This window comes from Amblyraja radiata, chromosome 2, assembly GCF_010909765.2.
Source record: "Amblyraja radiata isolate CabotCenter1 chromosome 2, sAmbRad1.1.pri, whole genome shotgun sequence".
NCBI classification, from domain to species: Eukaryota; Metazoa; Chordata; class Chondrichthyes; order Rajiformes; family Rajidae; genus Amblyraja; species Amblyraja radiata.
The window spans coordinates 72,766,463-72,784,510 of NC_045957.1; the positions used below are offsets into that span (position 1 = coordinate 72,766,463).

At 40.1% G+C, this 18,048-nt stretch overlaps 1 protein-coding gene across 8 annotated transcripts in view; it reads right to left on the reverse strand.

Annotated features, from left to right (window-relative positions):
• relch (RAB11 binding and LisH domain, coiled-coil and HEAT repeat containing) overlaps positions 1–18,048 on the reverse strand; it is a 127,288-nt gene that overhangs the window by 75,404 nt on the left and 33,836 nt on the right. For 7 of the 8 annotated variants that reach the window (XR_004416640.1, XM_033048925.1, XM_033048935.1 and 4 more), the window contains exons 3-5: positions 4,450–4,521; positions 4,289–4,353; positions 3,067–3,180 (exon numbers count right to left, since the gene is read on the reverse strand). Coding sequence is in view for 7 of the 8 variants with exons in the window: in XM_033048925.1 (XP_032904816.1) it covers positions 3,067–3,180; positions 4,289–4,353; positions 4,450–4,521 (251 nt within the window). In the remaining variant the exon portion in view is untranslated. The remainder of the gene's footprint in view (positions 1–3,066; positions 3,181–4,288; positions 4,354–4,449; positions 4,522–18,048) is intronic. The other variant, XM_033048905.1, reaches the window with a different exon arrangement.

The window sequence follows — 18,048 nt, forward strand, 5'->3', positions numbered from 1 at the left end:
GTTCAGGTTCATGCTTTGAAACAACAATCGAAGAGCAGGATACTTCAATACGACTTCCCCATTTGCTATCAGAAAATACAAATTCCAGCTTGGAATTCTAATGCAAGAATAAGAAGTGATATTGAGATTTCTGTGCTCTACAAACAAAAACACGCATTAATAAGCCGTCATTTTTACTTTTCTTTTAAATTGTAACGCTGAAAGCCTGAAAATAATATTTTGTCACAAGCACGCACACTCTCCCTCTCTCTCTCTCTCTGGTTAAATGTTCAACCTCAGTTTGTTTCTGTGCCACAAATGTTGAAGGTGGAAAGTTCTTGGTTTCTCTCCCTGCCTTTTATTTGCTCCATTGTTTATCCCATTCAAAATAGAGTGAAAGAGGGTTGTACAGTTTGCCAGCTGCTGAATCATTACCATGCTGATTTAGTCATTTTGTGTGTAAATATACTAGATAGCAGCTTCATTAAACTGGGAACTCTTCCTTCTCTGATGCAATTCTTGGCAATGTATATGCTTCGGTTAATTAACTCAATCAAGGGTGAATAGGCACCATGGTGTTACAGTTAGTACAGCTGTCTTATAGCTCCAGTGAGTGACGTATATGTTTAATTCTGGAATAATCTGAATGTTATTCCCGTTTTTGCATGGGTTTTCCTTGGGTGCTCTGGTATCCTCCCACATTCCAAAGGCACACTGGTTATTTAACTGGCCACTAAATTGTTCCTGGTATAGGAGAGCTGGGGATTAGGTGAGAAGAGGTGTTAATATGCATTAAAATATATAATTACAGGGTAATAAGGGGTGTGCGTGTGTGTGGGGGAAAGTAGGGGGATTTGAATTGCTTTTATGACTGGCACAGACTGAATTCTTCCATGGCATAAGGAAATATTAACGAATGCATGAACCACTTTACATCGTACTTGTGGAAGTGAGGTAGAAAATTACAGGTTATGATGGAACACAACTGTTCAAATGATTGGATCTGCAAGGTCTGTTTTTAATCTATCTAATTTAGCACAGCTAGAATGTCATACATTGAGTCTCTGGATGGACTGTTGGAGCCTTCATTGAAAAACTAAGATGTTAAATTCTCAAGGTTATCTATGCTGCAGTATCTTGTTGAAACCAACCAAGAACATAAGCGAACACACTGCACTGCATTATATACGCGCCTCCCTAATCCCAGATACCAGGAAAGAGTCTTCCCCTGGTAGAATAAACTCGAACAATTAACAGTGACCCCTTATTTGTTTTTTGGGGTCCCCGGATTAGGAATAATGGTCCACCTCTCTCAAAACCAAAGGGATAGATTTGAGATTGGAGACACACTCTGAGTCACATTTGATCGTAGCTACTAGACCTCCAGCAACAGCAGAAGATATAGGAGAAATTATAAAAAGGCTGAAGGACAAACAGTCAATTCATGTTTTAAAGTTGCCAATGGTAAAAGGAGAGATCCAGATTGACTTCTTTGATGACACAGAAGGAAAGATCACATGGGTCAGAAAGGAATGGGTCACTATTTTTGAAAAGCCACAGCCGCCTACTGAGGATCCATCAAGGTTACCAATGGCTCTGGTCCAAGTACCCTCTGAACTATGGGCAAAGCATAAGAATCATGTGGGACGAGTGTAATCAGCCCTGAACATAAAGTGCCTTTAAAAAAGGGTGCTGCCTTGCCATGTTTAAAACAGTATCGATTGACCCCGGAGGCTGAATAAGGGATAGCTACAGTCATCATATATTTATTACAACAAGGAGTATTAGTGAAAACGCAAAGCCCGTGTAATACTCCTATTCTGCCAATCCCAAAAGTGGGAAGACGTAATGAATGGAGTTTTGTCCAAGACCTGAGAGCTATTAACAAAATAGTGATCCCTATTGCTCCTTTAATACCCGACACCAATATTATTCTGTCATCTAAACTGGCGAAAGCTGTCACCTTTACAGTAATTGACCTATGTTCAACTTTTTCTCCATACCCTGCATAAAGACAGCCAGTTTCTGTTTGCTTTCACTGCTGCAGCACGGTGGCGCAGCGGTAGAGTTGCTGCCTTACAACGTTTGCAGCGCCGGAGACCCGGGTTCGATCCTGACTACGGGTGCTGGCTGTACGGAATTTGTACGTTCTCCCCATGACCTGCGTGGGTTTCCCCCGAGATCTTCGGTTTCCTCTCACTCCAAAGAAGTACGGGTTTGTAGGTAAATTGGCTTGGTAAATATAAATTGTCCCTAGTGTGTGTAGGATAGTGTCAATATGCGGGGATCGCTGGTCGGTGCGGACCCTGTGGGCCGAAGGGCCTGTTTCCACGCTGTATCCAAACTAAAAAATCCCACAATGTCCTTTGCTTCAAGTAGAATGCTTTCACATTCAGAGCCCTGTTCTTCATTTTAGATTTACTTCAAACACAACTTAAGTTCTGAGAATGCTACAGTACAATTTAGTATATTAGTAATTTCTCCATGTTATCCTATCCTTCAATGTGTCACAGGTGTTTCCTTTGTACAATTGGATCCCTACAGCTGTCCCCACAAAAAACATGGAAAATCAGAAATACCAACGGAACTTATATACTTGACATTTCTTTCGATAACACTTTTATCAATAATTTCCACCAGAAATTTCAAAGAACACATTCATATCATATAGTGCATGTTCATTGCCGGAAAATAAATTTTCATCCACAGCGATGCCAACACCTTGAATTGTGTCTCATCTCCTTAATCGAAAGTCCAGAGGTATTGTGAAGCTCTTATTTACACGCAAATAAGATTATTATCTAATGAAATTAAAGTTCCATACTCATTTTAAAGTCAAGGGACAGTGTAATTACCACCCGCTTCTTAATATTGCTCTCAGCTGATGCTTCATCTTCCTCAAACTAAAGCCATGCTGGATTGATTCATTTTTATATTAGCATTTTTTAAATGTACTGATTATTCTATCAGCAGTACCATTAGGAATATTATTTAAGAAGTACATTTGCCTAAAGATGTATTTTACTTCATAATTAAAAAAACAAATAGTCGATCTGCAGTCCTGGTAATAAGTATTCTAAATATTACCTGATCGTCATTTTCATCCGAAAAGGTTATTGAGGTGAGCTTGTAATTAATCTTCAATAAATATTCATTCACTAGGAAATTTAATGCTCTTTTCTCAAGAGGTTTAACAGCCTCCTAAAAGAAAACAAACCAAATTCTCAGTTAACAAAAAGTAAAAGGAACTACAACAAATATTCCTTGAATTTAAAATAAGGAGTCAAAGATGTCATTAAGTCTTGAGGCTCTAAGAAATGGAATAATAAACCTTTTCTCTCTCATCATTGAAAAGCAGCTTTTGCTAATAATCTTCAAGCTGAACAATGATAATCTAACAGATCTCAACATCCTAATTATCATGTATATTTCAAAGTGAAAAAGTATAATAAAGTAACTGTATATCCTCCCTGGACAATTTTATTTAACATTCACAACTGAACATTATTACTGTTGAACAATGAACAAGGTGCAATACAAAACACTTTATAAAACAAGAGACATATTCTATTTAATCAAGAGTTTTGCATAATTATAATGCAAGATATGTTGATGAAAATATATACCTTTGCACTTACCCTGGCCTATTACACATTAAATGCAGCTACCATTTTTTCTTAATCTGAAGGTTTGACACACAAGCTTTACTGCCAAGTCACAATGCAAAAATCTAGGTTGGTCGTCCAGTGCAGCATTCAGCAATCGTTCCATTACCCAAGGTGCCATCTTTCAGATGATTTATTAAACAGGGACCCAGCCTGCATTCTTGCATGGACACAAATAAAATCCCTTGGCCTTATTGTCAAAAGCAAGATATTTTTCAATGTGCATCATATAAACTTTATCCCTTTATCAAGCAAACACAGATGATACATAGTCATAACTACAATGTGCTCGAGAGGGCTTGCTGTGCACCATTTTAGTGTGTTTTATCCCTATATATCAGTATCAAAATAGATAGCAGGACCATCTTTGGAAGCAAGCAAGCATGCTTAGTTAATTTTTCAAAGCATAGGCAAAGCATCTTCAAAATACCCTCCCTGATACTAATTTGTCGAAATTGTGGACTTATTTGCATTTCCTATTTCCCCCAAAGCACTTGTAACTAAAATAAAACACATTCTCCAATTATGCAAAGTTCAGTTAGTCAAGCAGAGAATTTACTCGAGGTAATGGTTTCACTATTCCATGGAGAAAGGTGAACTTTAGCCATAATATTATTCATGTGCTTTATTCTCTCAAACCTTACCTGAATTTCAGGGCTGGATGCATAATTTTTCCGTTCCTGTAAAGGAACATCACTTTCTGTGAAAGCTGAAAAAGCAAAAATAAATTAACATTTCTTAAATGTTCCAGGTCTGTTCATGCATTAACAAAGCAGAAAAAAGAAGAAAGTATAATGTACACCACCTGCAGCTTGTGTCAGGTTGGCACGAAGGGACTGAATGGTCTCCTTGGCTTTCCGCAGTTCAAATTCCAGGACTGGATAGGAATTGTATTAAACACACAGAGGAATCCAATCAAGAAAAAGGGAAAATAAAAACAAGGATGGGTGTGAAAATAAAAGAAAAAACAGTTTTGAAAACAGAATGCATGCAATTTATGGAATATGTGAACATAAGCAAAGTTTACTAGCTGGGTGAGATTTTTTCCATACTTTCACTTGTAATAATAGAATCTCAGTACAGGCTGCTGAAAATATTCTGAATGGCTCAAATAGTGAAGGATACTTACTCCCTGCAGCAGTTATTGATTATGTCCTTTTATAATCATAAATCTTTCTTAAAAGTGATAAGATAAAGCTGTTGAAAATATAAAGTCATCACTTGCAATTGTACTTCAGGCTAAGAAGGGTCCATTTTCATATATATATATATTCCAAAATAAATAATGCAAACTAAAAAAAGTATTCAGCATTAAAAGCATTGAGAAAGCCTCTTCCTTTGTGGAACATGGGATCCTTTTTACACTTATTATCAGGTGCAGTTGAAGAAATTTAGTGGCTCCACTTGATGACAATGGCCCCATCCTCTCTTGCACAGAACATTTGCCACTGACCTAAAAACAGCAAGTCCATACTGCAGATATCCCAAAAGGTACTTTCCAAACAATGTTGGCTCCACTCTTTGCCACGAGATCCTATTTGTGGACATGAACTTTTAGGAATAAACTCCATCAAGTGGAGGAATGAGAACAAATCCCAGAAACAAAACCGCCAATTAAACTGCAAATTTAAAGCTATTAAAGGATAATTTCTGAATGTTTTACCTACATTTCAGGCATTCAAAAACACTCCAATGCTAGTAACAAAAACAGATAGAAACCAATAGAAACGCGCAGGACAGAAACAGACAGTCTCGGCCCACCTCGTTGATGCTCATCTTGATGCCTAATCCAATTAGAGTGCATTAGGCCCGTGGCCCTCTACATTTTTATTATTCTAAGACTTGTTACAGATTTTCATGGTATCTGGCTCCCCCATCTCCTCTGGCAGCTCGTTCCAGATATTCACAACCCTTTGTGTGAAAAATATATTCCTCTGACTTTCTTGAAATTTCTCCGCTCTCACCTTAAACCTGCACCCTGTAGTTCCAGGACCCTATCCTGTAAGAATGTCAGACCATCTATTCCTTTTTAATTTTTTTAACCTCTATAAGATCTTCCCTAAGCCTACTATATTCCAGAATACATCTAGAATACATCCTGGTGAATTTCTTCTGCACACTCTCTAATGTAACCAAAATTGTGCACAATAGGGTGATTTCACGAAAGGTCACTGGGTCATAGGTCTTCACGCACGGAGCCGCAAAATCCAACTGGGGTACACACGTCACTTCCGGTACATGTTATTGATGCTAGAAACGCGTACTTTCAAACCTGTTAAAAACCGAGAAAACGGTTAGCTTTTGCGCTGTAAATAACTGTGCAAGTCGGGGTGACCGTGAGACACAGCTATCCTACTTTAGAGTTCCAAAGTTTAAGAAAAATGAAGGTAAAGAGAAGAGAGAGCTGAAGGGAAAATAACAGCGGAAGTTGTTGGCCGTACAGATATAAAGATAGAAACTATCGGGAATTATCGCGTTTGCTCACTGCATTTCATCAAAAGTAAGGCATTATTGATGTTTTTTCTTTATTCATTTGTTATATAAAAAGTTTTAAAAGTGAAAAATCCATCAGTAAAATTGCAAAATCGCCCATGGTTCTCAGGTGGGTTTTAACATGCAAAAAGAAAACGCTTCTGAAGCTAAATTTACCATTTAAATAATCGTAAACCATAAATGCATTTTGAAATAAATTTTACTCAGATGCAAGCTAAGGAATGGGATAATTGTCAGCTGTTTATTGGACATAATCAACTTCAGCAAATTTACAATATCTTTGAAAGGGAGTGGGAGTTTAAGCTGTCAGGACATTTTATTATTTGCCAAAATATATTTCTCAATGTTTCTTGTTTAAAGCCTGCACAATCACCCAAACTACTTATTTATTTATCATCTAATAACAGACAAGCCTGCAGCATGGAATGATTGTAAATTTGCTGAAGTTGATTATGTCCAATTAACAGCTGACAATTATCCCATTCCTCAGCTTGCATCTGAGTAAAATTTATTTCAAAACGCATTTATGGTTTACGATTATTTAAATGGTAAATTTAGCTTCAGAAGCGTTTTCTTTTTGCATGTTAAAACCCACCTGAGAGCCATGGGCGATTTTGCAATTTTACTGATGGATTTTTCACTTTTAAAACTTTTTATATAACAAATGAATAAAGAAAAAACATCAATAATGCCTTACTTTTGATGAAATGCAGTGAGCAAACGCGATAATTCCCGATATTTTCTATCTTTATATCTGTACGGCCAACAACTTCCGCTGTTATTTTCCCTTCAGCTCTCTCTTCTCTTTACCTTCATTTTTCTTAATCTTTGGAACTCTAAAGTAGGATAGCTGTGTCTCACGATCACCCCGACTTGCAGTTATTTACAGCGCAAAAACTAACCGTTTTCGCGGTTTTTAACAGGTTTGAAAGTACGCGTTTCTAGCATCAATAACATGTACCGGAAGTGACGTGTGCACCCCAGTTGGATTTTGCGGCTCCGTGCGTGAAGACCTATGACCCAGTGACCTTTCGTGAAATCACCCTATACTCTCAATTCTTTAACAAATATTTTGCACAATAACAACATGATATCCCAACTGTTATATGTGATGCTTCTGTCAATGAAGGCAGGGATACCAAAAGCCTTATTCACCCGAGTTGCCATTTTCAGGGAGCTATGAACTTGCACCTGAAGGTGTCTCTGTACATCAACCCTCCGAAGGTCCCTGCCATTCTTCTATAAATTAAGAAATAACAGAGAACACCCCCCTGTCCCAATCATGCAAGTAAACAATTAAAACAAATCTATAATAGACACTTACCTTAATCCCTTTTAGCTGCTATCTTCAAACAAACAGCTAGCAAGCAGTAAAGCAGCTGGTACAAACATAGGCAGAAATAAACTGGCACTTATACAAAGAAATGTAACAGTTGCACATGGAACTGCAGCATTTCCTTGCAGAATCCTGTTTATTGTGTTTGACATGATTTGTTGCATTGTAGTCTGGAAAATCAACACTTTACTTCACATTTTAAGCAATTAAAATCAGGAAAGTCTTGTGGAAATCTTTCCAAGTTGCAAAACATCAAATTTCACCTAAGCTGCATGATTCAACACTCTTGGTATCTAAGTCAAGTTGGTATCACCAACTGTTCAAACTGGTATACATTAACAATCACTCTGCAAGTATTTATCTGAATTCATTTTATTGTCACTGACATTAAACAATATTTGATTAGGTTTTAGTTACATGGGCTTGCTTCACTTTAGGAACCAAAGGCTGGAAAACAATTTTGTTTTTAGCCTCAATCCCAATTGATTTGTTTTATTCTTTTCTCTTCTGCTGTTGCCCCTGGACCCAATTGTCGTTAGTCACCTACTGATCCTCCGCTAACTATAGTTTGATTCCTTGAATTATTCTTTGTGTTCAAGTTTTTAAGTAACCATTATTGTCTATTCCAAAGATCAGATAACTTTCGGTAAGATCACATTTTTGCTCAACAACATTTCCTCATGGATATAGTTGCAGCAGAGTACTTCAAGCTGATAAGTTATAACTAAGGTATACATTATTTGAGGAGCATTTCCATATTGCTATCAGATCAGATTACACCGGTGTCACATACACCAGGGTGCAACAAAATTCCTTGCTCATATGAGGTTCGCAGAGTTAAAAGTCTGCACTCAGTTCTGGTTTTATCAACCATATTCATGTAAAAGGCACCATGGCAATTATACCAATATGCACTTTTAACTCTAGCTGAAAAAGCCGAGATTCATCTTACAGTTCAAAGCTCAATGAAAACAATTATTGAAAGAGTTATGGCTTAGTGGGCAATTTCCAGAACTTCTTTAAAATAGACTGTTTTAAAGTTTGCTCATAATTTTAAATTACTTAAAAATACACATATTGATCTCCCTCAGGTAGATTCAAAATCCGGAAAATGTCGCCATTAGACAAATTTTGCGTTGGCCCAAATAAAATGAAGATTTTCATTGTACCAGCTTGAAATCTGTGGGGGTTGACGTAAAGATCACCTGAAATGTCGCCTATCAATGTTCTCCAGAGATGCCACCTGACCTGCTGAGCTACTCCAGCAGTGTGTGTCTTTTTCTGGCATATCAAATCCTTGTGTCGCTATTTGCACATATAAAGAGATGGGATAAAGTGAGTGATAAATGAAAAAACACTACCTGAAGAACTCAACTGGAGGCAAAGAGATTGTTGACAATTCGGGTAAAGACATTGCATCAGGCATAATTAGTACTATTGCTGCAATATTTCTGGAATCTACATGCCCCTTCTTAAAATGAATACTTTGATGAACAATACTAATTTTATTTTAATGACTTTAATAGGGGCGGCTATTAAAGAGTCAAACAAAATATGGGGAAGATTTTCCACTTTGGGCACAATGTGCCATTTATCTTAAACTGCATTTCCCTTGGAAATTATTTGATCACTTACAGAATTTTCATTTTGGTATACTCGCAGTGCGAATCAGCCACAGATGTCTGATTGTATAGCATTTTAAAGTAATTAAAAATGATGCAAACTTTTGTTTCAATATATCTTTGTGAAAGGTATGCAGTAATTAATAGTGCATTACTAATTACCTAAAAACAATTACTGTATTTGCACAAGGAATGCGTAAAGGTCGCACTGCCCACTTCACTCAGAACATAATCAAGCAACTGTATGGATACCAGATAATACATAACCTAGATTCTCTAAAGAAAAACAGCTACATTGTTACATCAGACATGCTGAAGGGCCTGTTTTTATGCTGTATCTCAAAACGAAACTCATCTCCAATTGATGATATACTGATTTCAAATACCACTTTTCAAAGATATTATCAAAATGAAAACTGCTGCTCAAAGAAAATAGTATGGAAAAAATTCACAGCAAAGTAAATGATCAAGTCTCAGCTTGGATTAACGACAAAATAAAGTGCCCAACTGTGTTTTAAGTTCACAGACATAGATGTATCTGATAATATTATGCATGAACAGACTGAGTCAACACAGAAATACAAAACATGGACTAAATTATAATGCATTGTTGATCTGCAGATGCTGTAATATTATGAACACAAATGTGTAAACATTTGGATGGCCAAGCCAACCTTCTTGCAAAATGGTTGATTGTCATTTCAATCTGCCATTTTATATTTAATCATCTGGTTCAGGTTCTCTCACTTAATCAAGTTTACCAAAGGCAGGATTATAGGGTGATTTCACGAAAGGTCACTGGAGCGTAAATCCCCACTCACGTGACCGAAATTTTTAACTGGGGGACAAGCTGGGGGATCTCGGGTGGGTTTTAACATGCAAAATGAAAACGCTTCTGAAGCTCCATTTACCATTTAAATAATCGTAAACTCTCAATGCGTTTGGAAATCAATTTTACTGAGATGCAAGCTTACGATTATTTAAATGGTAAATGGAGCTTCAGAAGCGTTTTCATTTTGCACGTTAAAACCCACCCGAGATCCATGGGCGATTTTGCAATTTTACTGACGGGTTTCTAAATTTTAATACTTTTCATATAACAAATGAATAAAGATAAAAAGTCAATAATGCCACTTTTGATGAAATGCAGCGAGCAAACGCGATAATTCCCGATATTTTGGATCTTTAAATCTCCAAGAAAAAAGTCCGCTAGCACTTCCGCCTTTTTTACACCTTCAGCTCGCTCTTGTATTTACCTTAGTTTCTATCTTTTTTTTGGACTGTAAATTTAGGTAGATGTTCCTCACGGTCACCCCGACTGGCTCCGTAAATTGCAGCTCAAAACCTGGCCGTTTTCGATGTTTTTAACGGGTGTGAAAGTGCGTGTTTTCCCATCCACTAACATGTACCGGAAGTGACGCTTGTCCCCCAGTTAAAAATTTCGGTCACGTGAGTGGGGATTTACGCTCCAGTGACCTTTCGTGAAATCACCCTATAAACAAATCTTTATTATGGAATTTTCTGTAATAGTTTTCAATTGGAAATTATACCCAATTAGAATAAAAGTTAGAAACAAAGAACTGCAGATGTTGGTTTATACCAAAGATAATCTTCAGCACTCTGTGTCTATCGTTACAATAAAAATTATCAGGCGAAGCTTTCTGTTGCCTTGACATCACAAGCCACCTGCCCATGGACTTTTTTTTTCAGCATGCTTCCTGGTGTAGTGTTTCACCGAGAGCTCAGTTCAAGGCACATGGGTGTGGCATCATGCAGCATCAGAGCAGTCTCAGTGCAAGTATCCAGCCGAGCCCACAGAATGGTTTTGACATCCTCAAACAACCTGCCCTGTCAAAGCTGTGAATATAATGCAATGCTTGTGAAATCGGACATTTAGACATTCAAGAAAAATCAAGTATTGGCAACACAAAATACTGTATATTTTGTAACCTGGAAAAAAACTTGTTTCATAAGAACTGATTTTAAAAATTAGTGCTTGTAGAATACCCATACCACACATTGCATAAAGTAAAGCATTGAGAGTGAGGAGATTTAACATAGAGAACAATAACCTATCCTTTTGATCAGACAAGTAAGCTCCCTGCTCATGTCGACAACGATCTTTCCTTCCATTGTCATCTTAAAGGGTAATCTGTCAGTTGTCCACCTACATCAGTAACTGATCTACATCCCACTGTATCCTTTGACAGACTTGTTCACTGTCGGCATTTTTGGGTTGGCTGCTAACATACTAACCAAGCCCTCAACATATATTATTGCAGAGTTCCCAGCACAGATCACTGCAGAACACCACTGGTACAGACCTCCAAGCAGATTAACACCACTACCCCTTGTCTTCAATGGGTAAACCAGTTCTGAATCCAAGTTACCAAGTTATAATGGATCCAATGCATTTTAATTTTATGGATTAGTGCACCATGAAGGGCTTTATCAAATGCCTTACCAAAGTCCATATACGCAACATCCATTGCTCTGCCCTCATCATTAACCATCATCTCCTCAATAAGCTATCGAGACAGCAAGACATGCCCTGCCACAGACATAGCTATGCTGACCATCCTTAGTTATCCCATTCTCTTCCAAATGGGAGTAAATCCTATCCAAAACAAGTAGCGCCTCTACTACCAGGGCTGCCAACTCTCACCCATTGAGGTGAGACACGCATTTCACGAAATTCTCAAGCTCTCACGCTGATCACAGAATTTCTCACGCCCAAAAAACATTTTAAAATAAATAAATAAAGTCACAAACAATTCAATTCGTCAAGGCATCCAGATCTCCTGCACACTCACCAATGAGAATAGTTTTCTGTCGGCGGGTTTCCTGTAAAGAACGAGCAATCTGTAAAGCCCATCGCACACTATTTAAAATGGCAAGTAGACAAAAATGCTGGAGAAACTCAGCGGGAGAGGCAGTATATATGGAGCGAAGAAAATAGGCGACGTTTCGGGCCGAGACCTTTCTTCAGACTGATGTGAGGGCGGGGGGGGGGGGGGGGGGGGCGGGAAGAAGAAAGGAAGAGGCGGAGACATGGGTAATCATTAGCGCCATTTCCGTAACCGGCTTCTGTCTCCGCTCTAGTATCTTTGCTTTGGTCGTAGCACCTTGATATTGATATTATCTTACCAAATACCACACAAATCATCTTTTTTTTCCCCCCTCAGTTGCAGGTGATAATTTTGATATTCCTGCCTAGTCTTCCTTATTAACTTTGAACATACAAAATATTGCCATTAGGAAGTTGCTCCAGAAAATCCTGCACCCACTCAAGCTATCCTCCCCCCTCCTGTCCTCCGACATGGACACAGAGCAATCGCCAGCCCCCTTTTTTTTTGTTAAACATCTATTTCCTTCGGGTGTTCTAAAAAAAATTCCCCCTTACCTTTTCCATACTTTTCCGATAGTTGCCATGACCCGTTTGATGTCATCCTTCGCCCTGCTCCTGGTCTCAGCCTGCGCCGATCTGCATGTGTGTGTGTGTGTGTGTGTGTGTGTGTGTGTGTGTGTGTGTGTGTGTGTGTGTGTGTGTGTGTTCGTTTAGCGGAGTCTGAGGGGAGAAGCTTCGGCACCAAGAGCTAGCGAACGCGTGGACAAACGGACGACAACAAAGATCATAGAGTGGAATAGGTGACATTTCGGATCGAGACCCTTCTTCAGACTGAGTCAGGGGAAAGAGGAACAAGAGATATAGACGGTACTAAGGACAAATTAATGGAAGTTATGCCTATATCTCCCTGTAAAAATGTTCCCGTTAGCACCTCATTTCTTCGAGTAAACACACACACACAGACACACACCCCCATGTCCGGCAGAGACCAGGAGCAGGGCGAAGAATGACATCAAATGGCACATGGCAGCTATCGAAAAAGTAGACCCGAAATATCACCTATTCCTTTTCTCCAGAGATGCGGCGTGATCCGCTGAAACACACAAACTGTTCCCCCGCAACACTGATTACACTGCGAGAGGCATAACTGGTCGGGTGGGGTTTACTGAAATGGCGGAAGTTACGCTCCGTTGCGTACTACACGTCAGTCCATTGGATTTTGCAGGAGTGGTCTACCTCAGGAGTGGTCTGCACTCAGCTGGCTCCGTTCCTACCTTTCCAACAGGTCCCACTTCATCTCTCTCCACAACCACACCTCTGCTACAGCCACAGTCACTCAAGGCGTTCCCCAAGGCTCCGTACTCGGCCCCCTCCTCTTCATCATCTACATCCTCCCCCTTGGTCAGATACTCCGCCACTTCAATCTGGACTTCCACTGTTACGCCGATGACATCCAGATCTACCTCGGCACCAAATCCCCCCACAACCCCCCCCCCCCCCCTCCCATATCAACTCCTGTTTGTCAGCTATAAAAACGTGGATGCAACATAACTTCTTCAAACTCAATAGCGATAAGACAGAATTCCTCCTCATAGGCTCCAAAGCCACACTCAGCAAAATCAATAACCCCACTCTCACCATCGACGGCACCACTGTCTCCCCATCTCCCCAGGCCCGCAACCTTGGCGTGATCTTTGATTCCACCCTCTCCCTTGAGCCTCACATCCGCCATGTCATTAAAACCTTCTTCTTTCATCTCCGCAACATCTCCAAACTCAGACCCTCTCTCACACCTCCCGCTGCTGAAAGACTCATCCATGCATTCATCTCCTCCCGACTGGACTACTGCAACTCACTTCTCCTTGGCATCAGCTCCACCTACATCAACCGACTCCAACTGGTCCAGAACGCAGCCGCCCGACTCATCACCCACACCAAATCCTGGCATCACATCACTCCAGTCCTCAAACAACTTCACTGACTTCCCATCTCCCACCGGATCAACTACAAAATCCTGATCCTCACCTACAAAGCCCTCCACCATCTGGCCCCCCCATATCTCACTGACTTCCTCTCCCCCTACCAACCCTCACGGTCCCTCAGATCCACATCAGCCGGTCTCCTCTCCATCCACAAGTCCAACCTCCGCAGTTTTGGGGACAGAGCCTTTTCCAGGGCAGCTCCCAGGCTCTGGAACTCCCTCCCCCAACTGATCCGCAATTCCATGTCCCTCACCATCTTCCAGTCCCGCCTCAAGACCCATCTCTTCACCTCTGCCTATCCTTAGCCCCACATCCCCCTCCCTTTTCATCTGTGCATTAATTGCCTCATATTGTGTTTTGAATTGAATTCTGTCTTTACTTTGTGTACTAGTCATGTCTCTACTATTTATTTCATTCCCCTTACATGTTTTTCCTCTACCTGCTAAATTTTTGTAAGGTGTCCTTGAGACTCTTGAAAGGCGCCCATAAATAAAATGTATTATTATTATTATTACCTCTAGTATCTTTGGTTTTAGTTCGGAGGACGATGGCTGAGAGTTTAGCTTTTGACCATGAACATTTTCTAACGTTTCTAAGCGATAAGCTGAAGTTTGACGAAGTTTAAAAAAGTTTAAAAGAAGGTTGGATGAATATCTTACAGTTTTTCTTCCATAATAAAGAAACTATTAATCAAAAGACGTGTTATGAAGATTTATCTTTCAAGAAGCTTTGAACCTGAAGGACGTGGAGAGCTTACATGCGTATAGAAACAACATTCTCCTAATACCTGTTTTCTCCAGAGTGGCTGGAGAGATAACGTGGCGATCTCTTGAACAATATAATAATCTGTCACTACATTGAGTCAAAAGCTACCTCTGATAGGAGGTGAGAGCTACGTCCCAAAGAAGAGGGCCAGAAGACTTGGCTAGGATTTCGGGAGAGGTTCGGCCAGAAGACCGGTTCCAGAAGAGGAACTGAAGACAATAGATCTCAGCCAGAGATTGGCTTAGAGGTTTATCGACAGCGACATGACTTATTTGAAGACGGAATCCTGAGTAGAAGCGACTAGTTTACTACTGAAGCTGGAAAGCTTTAATTTGTACGGCTTCTGTGTAGGGGATTTGAAAGCTAGTTTTGCTAGCTTGGAAGATAGCCAACAAGCTTGTTTTTCACTTTGTCTGGAGAAATCCAGATTTCCGACCTTGAGTTGTTTTGAAGTCAAGATAAGACACATTCCTTTTGAACTAACGTAATTATTAACTTCGAAGATATTGTTGATGTTGTCTGAAAATCCAATTTGTTATATTTTCTTATCTAATGTTTTGGAATATTCTGCTCCGATGTTTATCAACAAGACTAAAGCAAATTGAAGTAGTCCTTGTTCGTCCAATTTAAAGACTTGGCAATCTGCCAAGACCTGTTTAATCCATGCAGAAAGAAGGAACAGGTGAGTCAGAGGAACCAAAAGGTGGCAGAGCCAGGCAAAAGTATCTTGAAGATGCAGATAAAACCCAAGCTGCCTACCTGAAAGAAACCCAGAAGGAGAGAAACAAATTATGGAAACAGGTTACCAAATCAATTGAAAAACAGAAGAAACTAATGGAATAGAATAAGAATGCGATCAAAGTAGAATCTAATCTGAGCCAACTATTTAACCTCTGCCATGAGGTTGGAGAGAAACAAAATGTGCTGCTGTGTTCACAGCCGCCTCTGGTAAAACGCGAAAGACACACCCAGTGGTGGGAAGCAAGTGTGAAGTTATTCAATGAATTCATGGAGGAGGTGGAGGAGTGGTTATCTGAAATTATACCACGATTTACGCGCTCAACAGCTGGAGGTGTGATGCAACAAGTTGCTGGAATGGAAGATGAGGTTACACCACGATAGTATCTCGAACGTATCTACATGAAGATCAGGACATAAATCTGGTTCTCTAGCCAGTTCGGCATCAAGGGCTTCTGATCGAATGGGAGTTGAAACTGATCAAGCCACTCTTTCAATAGAAGCTGATGCCTTGAAGAAGAAACATGAGATTGAGCAACAACAAGAAGAGATGAGGTGACAAGAAGAGATGAGGTGACAAGAAGAAGATTTGAGGCGACGAAAAGAACAGCTGGAACTAGATGGCGGTGGTCAAATCAAACAAGGAGATATTGGAAAGTGTGGGTTCAAGATGCAGCACAATGACAATGAACTCTGGACTGAGAGGGACCACCGGATTTCACGGCTTTGAACACCCATTGGAACACTGGAAGATGGGTAAAACCTCATCTCAGCAAATGGGTGCTAGACCGAAACAAACTACTTATGGGGCGTCTGTAGATGCTTGGGACAAAGCAATAGCGGAGTACGCCATTACAGGAATACAGGCTCGAGCAAGCAAGTATGAGCCACAGAGGCCTGTATATCATCCGTAGGCGCCAACCCAAGGTTATCAGGATGGATTATTTGCATTGGCGAATAGGCAAGCTGAATTCAACCAGATCATAGCTCGACAAAATCCCTCTTTCACTCTACCACCAGTAGAAATTCCTACATATGATGGAGATCCTTTGCAGTATGAAGCTTTCATAAGGGTATTAGACTAAGTATTAGAAACGAAAATTACGGAAGAAAAAGAGCACTTACGATTTCTGGTGCATTACACAAGCGGAAGCGTTAAGGTACTTGTAGAAAGTTGTCACAATGAGCCTAACAGCCAAGGCTATAAAGAGGCAAGAAGGTTACTTAAAGAACGTTTTGGTAATGAACAAAGGATTGCTAACGTATACATGGAGAAGGCCCATACATGGAAAGATATCAAGCCGGAATTTCTTTTTCACTTTGAACAAAGATTTGATAACTGGGATTGTATTCTCTGCAGCAATGGAGGTGAAGACTTAGTTGAGGTGAATAATATTATGTTTCACTTAACAAAGAGAAAGGAACTGCAGATGCTAGTTTAAACTGAAGATAGACACAAAAAACTGGAATAACTCAACGAGACAGGCAGCATCTCTGGAGAGAAAGAATGGGTGATGTTTTGGGTCGAGACCTTCAGACGGAAACATAGAAAATAGGTGCAGGAGTAGGCCATTCGGCCCTTCGAGCCTGCACCGCCATTCAATATGATCATGGCTGATCATCCAACTCGGTATCCTGTACTTGCCTTCGCTCCATACCCCCTGATCCCTTTAGCCACAAAGGCCACATCTAACTCCCTCTTAAATATAGCCAATGAACTGGCCTCAACTACCTTCTGTGGCAGAGAGTTCCAGAGATTCACCACTCTGTGTGAAAAATGTTTTTCTCATCTCAGTCCTAAAGGATTTTCCCTTTATCCTTAAACTGTGACCCCTTGTCCTGGACTTCCCCAAGATCGGGAACAATCTTCCTGCATCTAGCCTGTCCAACCCCTTAAGAATTTTGTAAGTTGGTATAAGATCCCCCCCCAATCTTCTAAATTCTAGCGAGTACAAGCCGAGTCTATCCAGTCTTTCTTCATAAGAAAGTCCTGACATCCCAGGAATCAGTCTGGTGAACCTTCTCTGTACTCCCTCTATGGCAAGAATGTCTTTCCTCAGATTTGGAGACCAAAACTGTACGCATAACTCCAGGTGTGGTCTCACCAAGACCCTGTACAACTAGTAGAACCTGTACAACCAGTAGAACCAGTAGAACCTCCCTGCTCCTATACTCAAATCCTTTTGCTATGAATGCTAACATACCATTTGCGGTTGCTATGAATGCTACCATACCATGAAGAGGTTAAAACCAGCCATATAGATGTAAAACACAATGACTGGAGATGCGTGTTATCCAACTAAGGGCAGAAATCAGAATCATGTGTTCATCTTTATTGACATGACACCATAATAAATATTACAGAAAATATAATTTAATCGGGTGGCACGTTGGCACACCGGTAGAGTTGTTGACTTACAGCACCACAGACCCAGATTTGATCCTGACTAAGGGTGCTGTCTGTACAGAATTTGTACATTCTCCCTATGACCACATGGGTTTTCTCCAGATATTCCAGTTTCTCCCACATCTGAAAGAAGTGGAGGTTTGCAGGTTAATTGGCTTCTGTAAATTGTCTCTGGCATGTAGGATAGACTTGGTGTATGGTAGATTGCTGGTT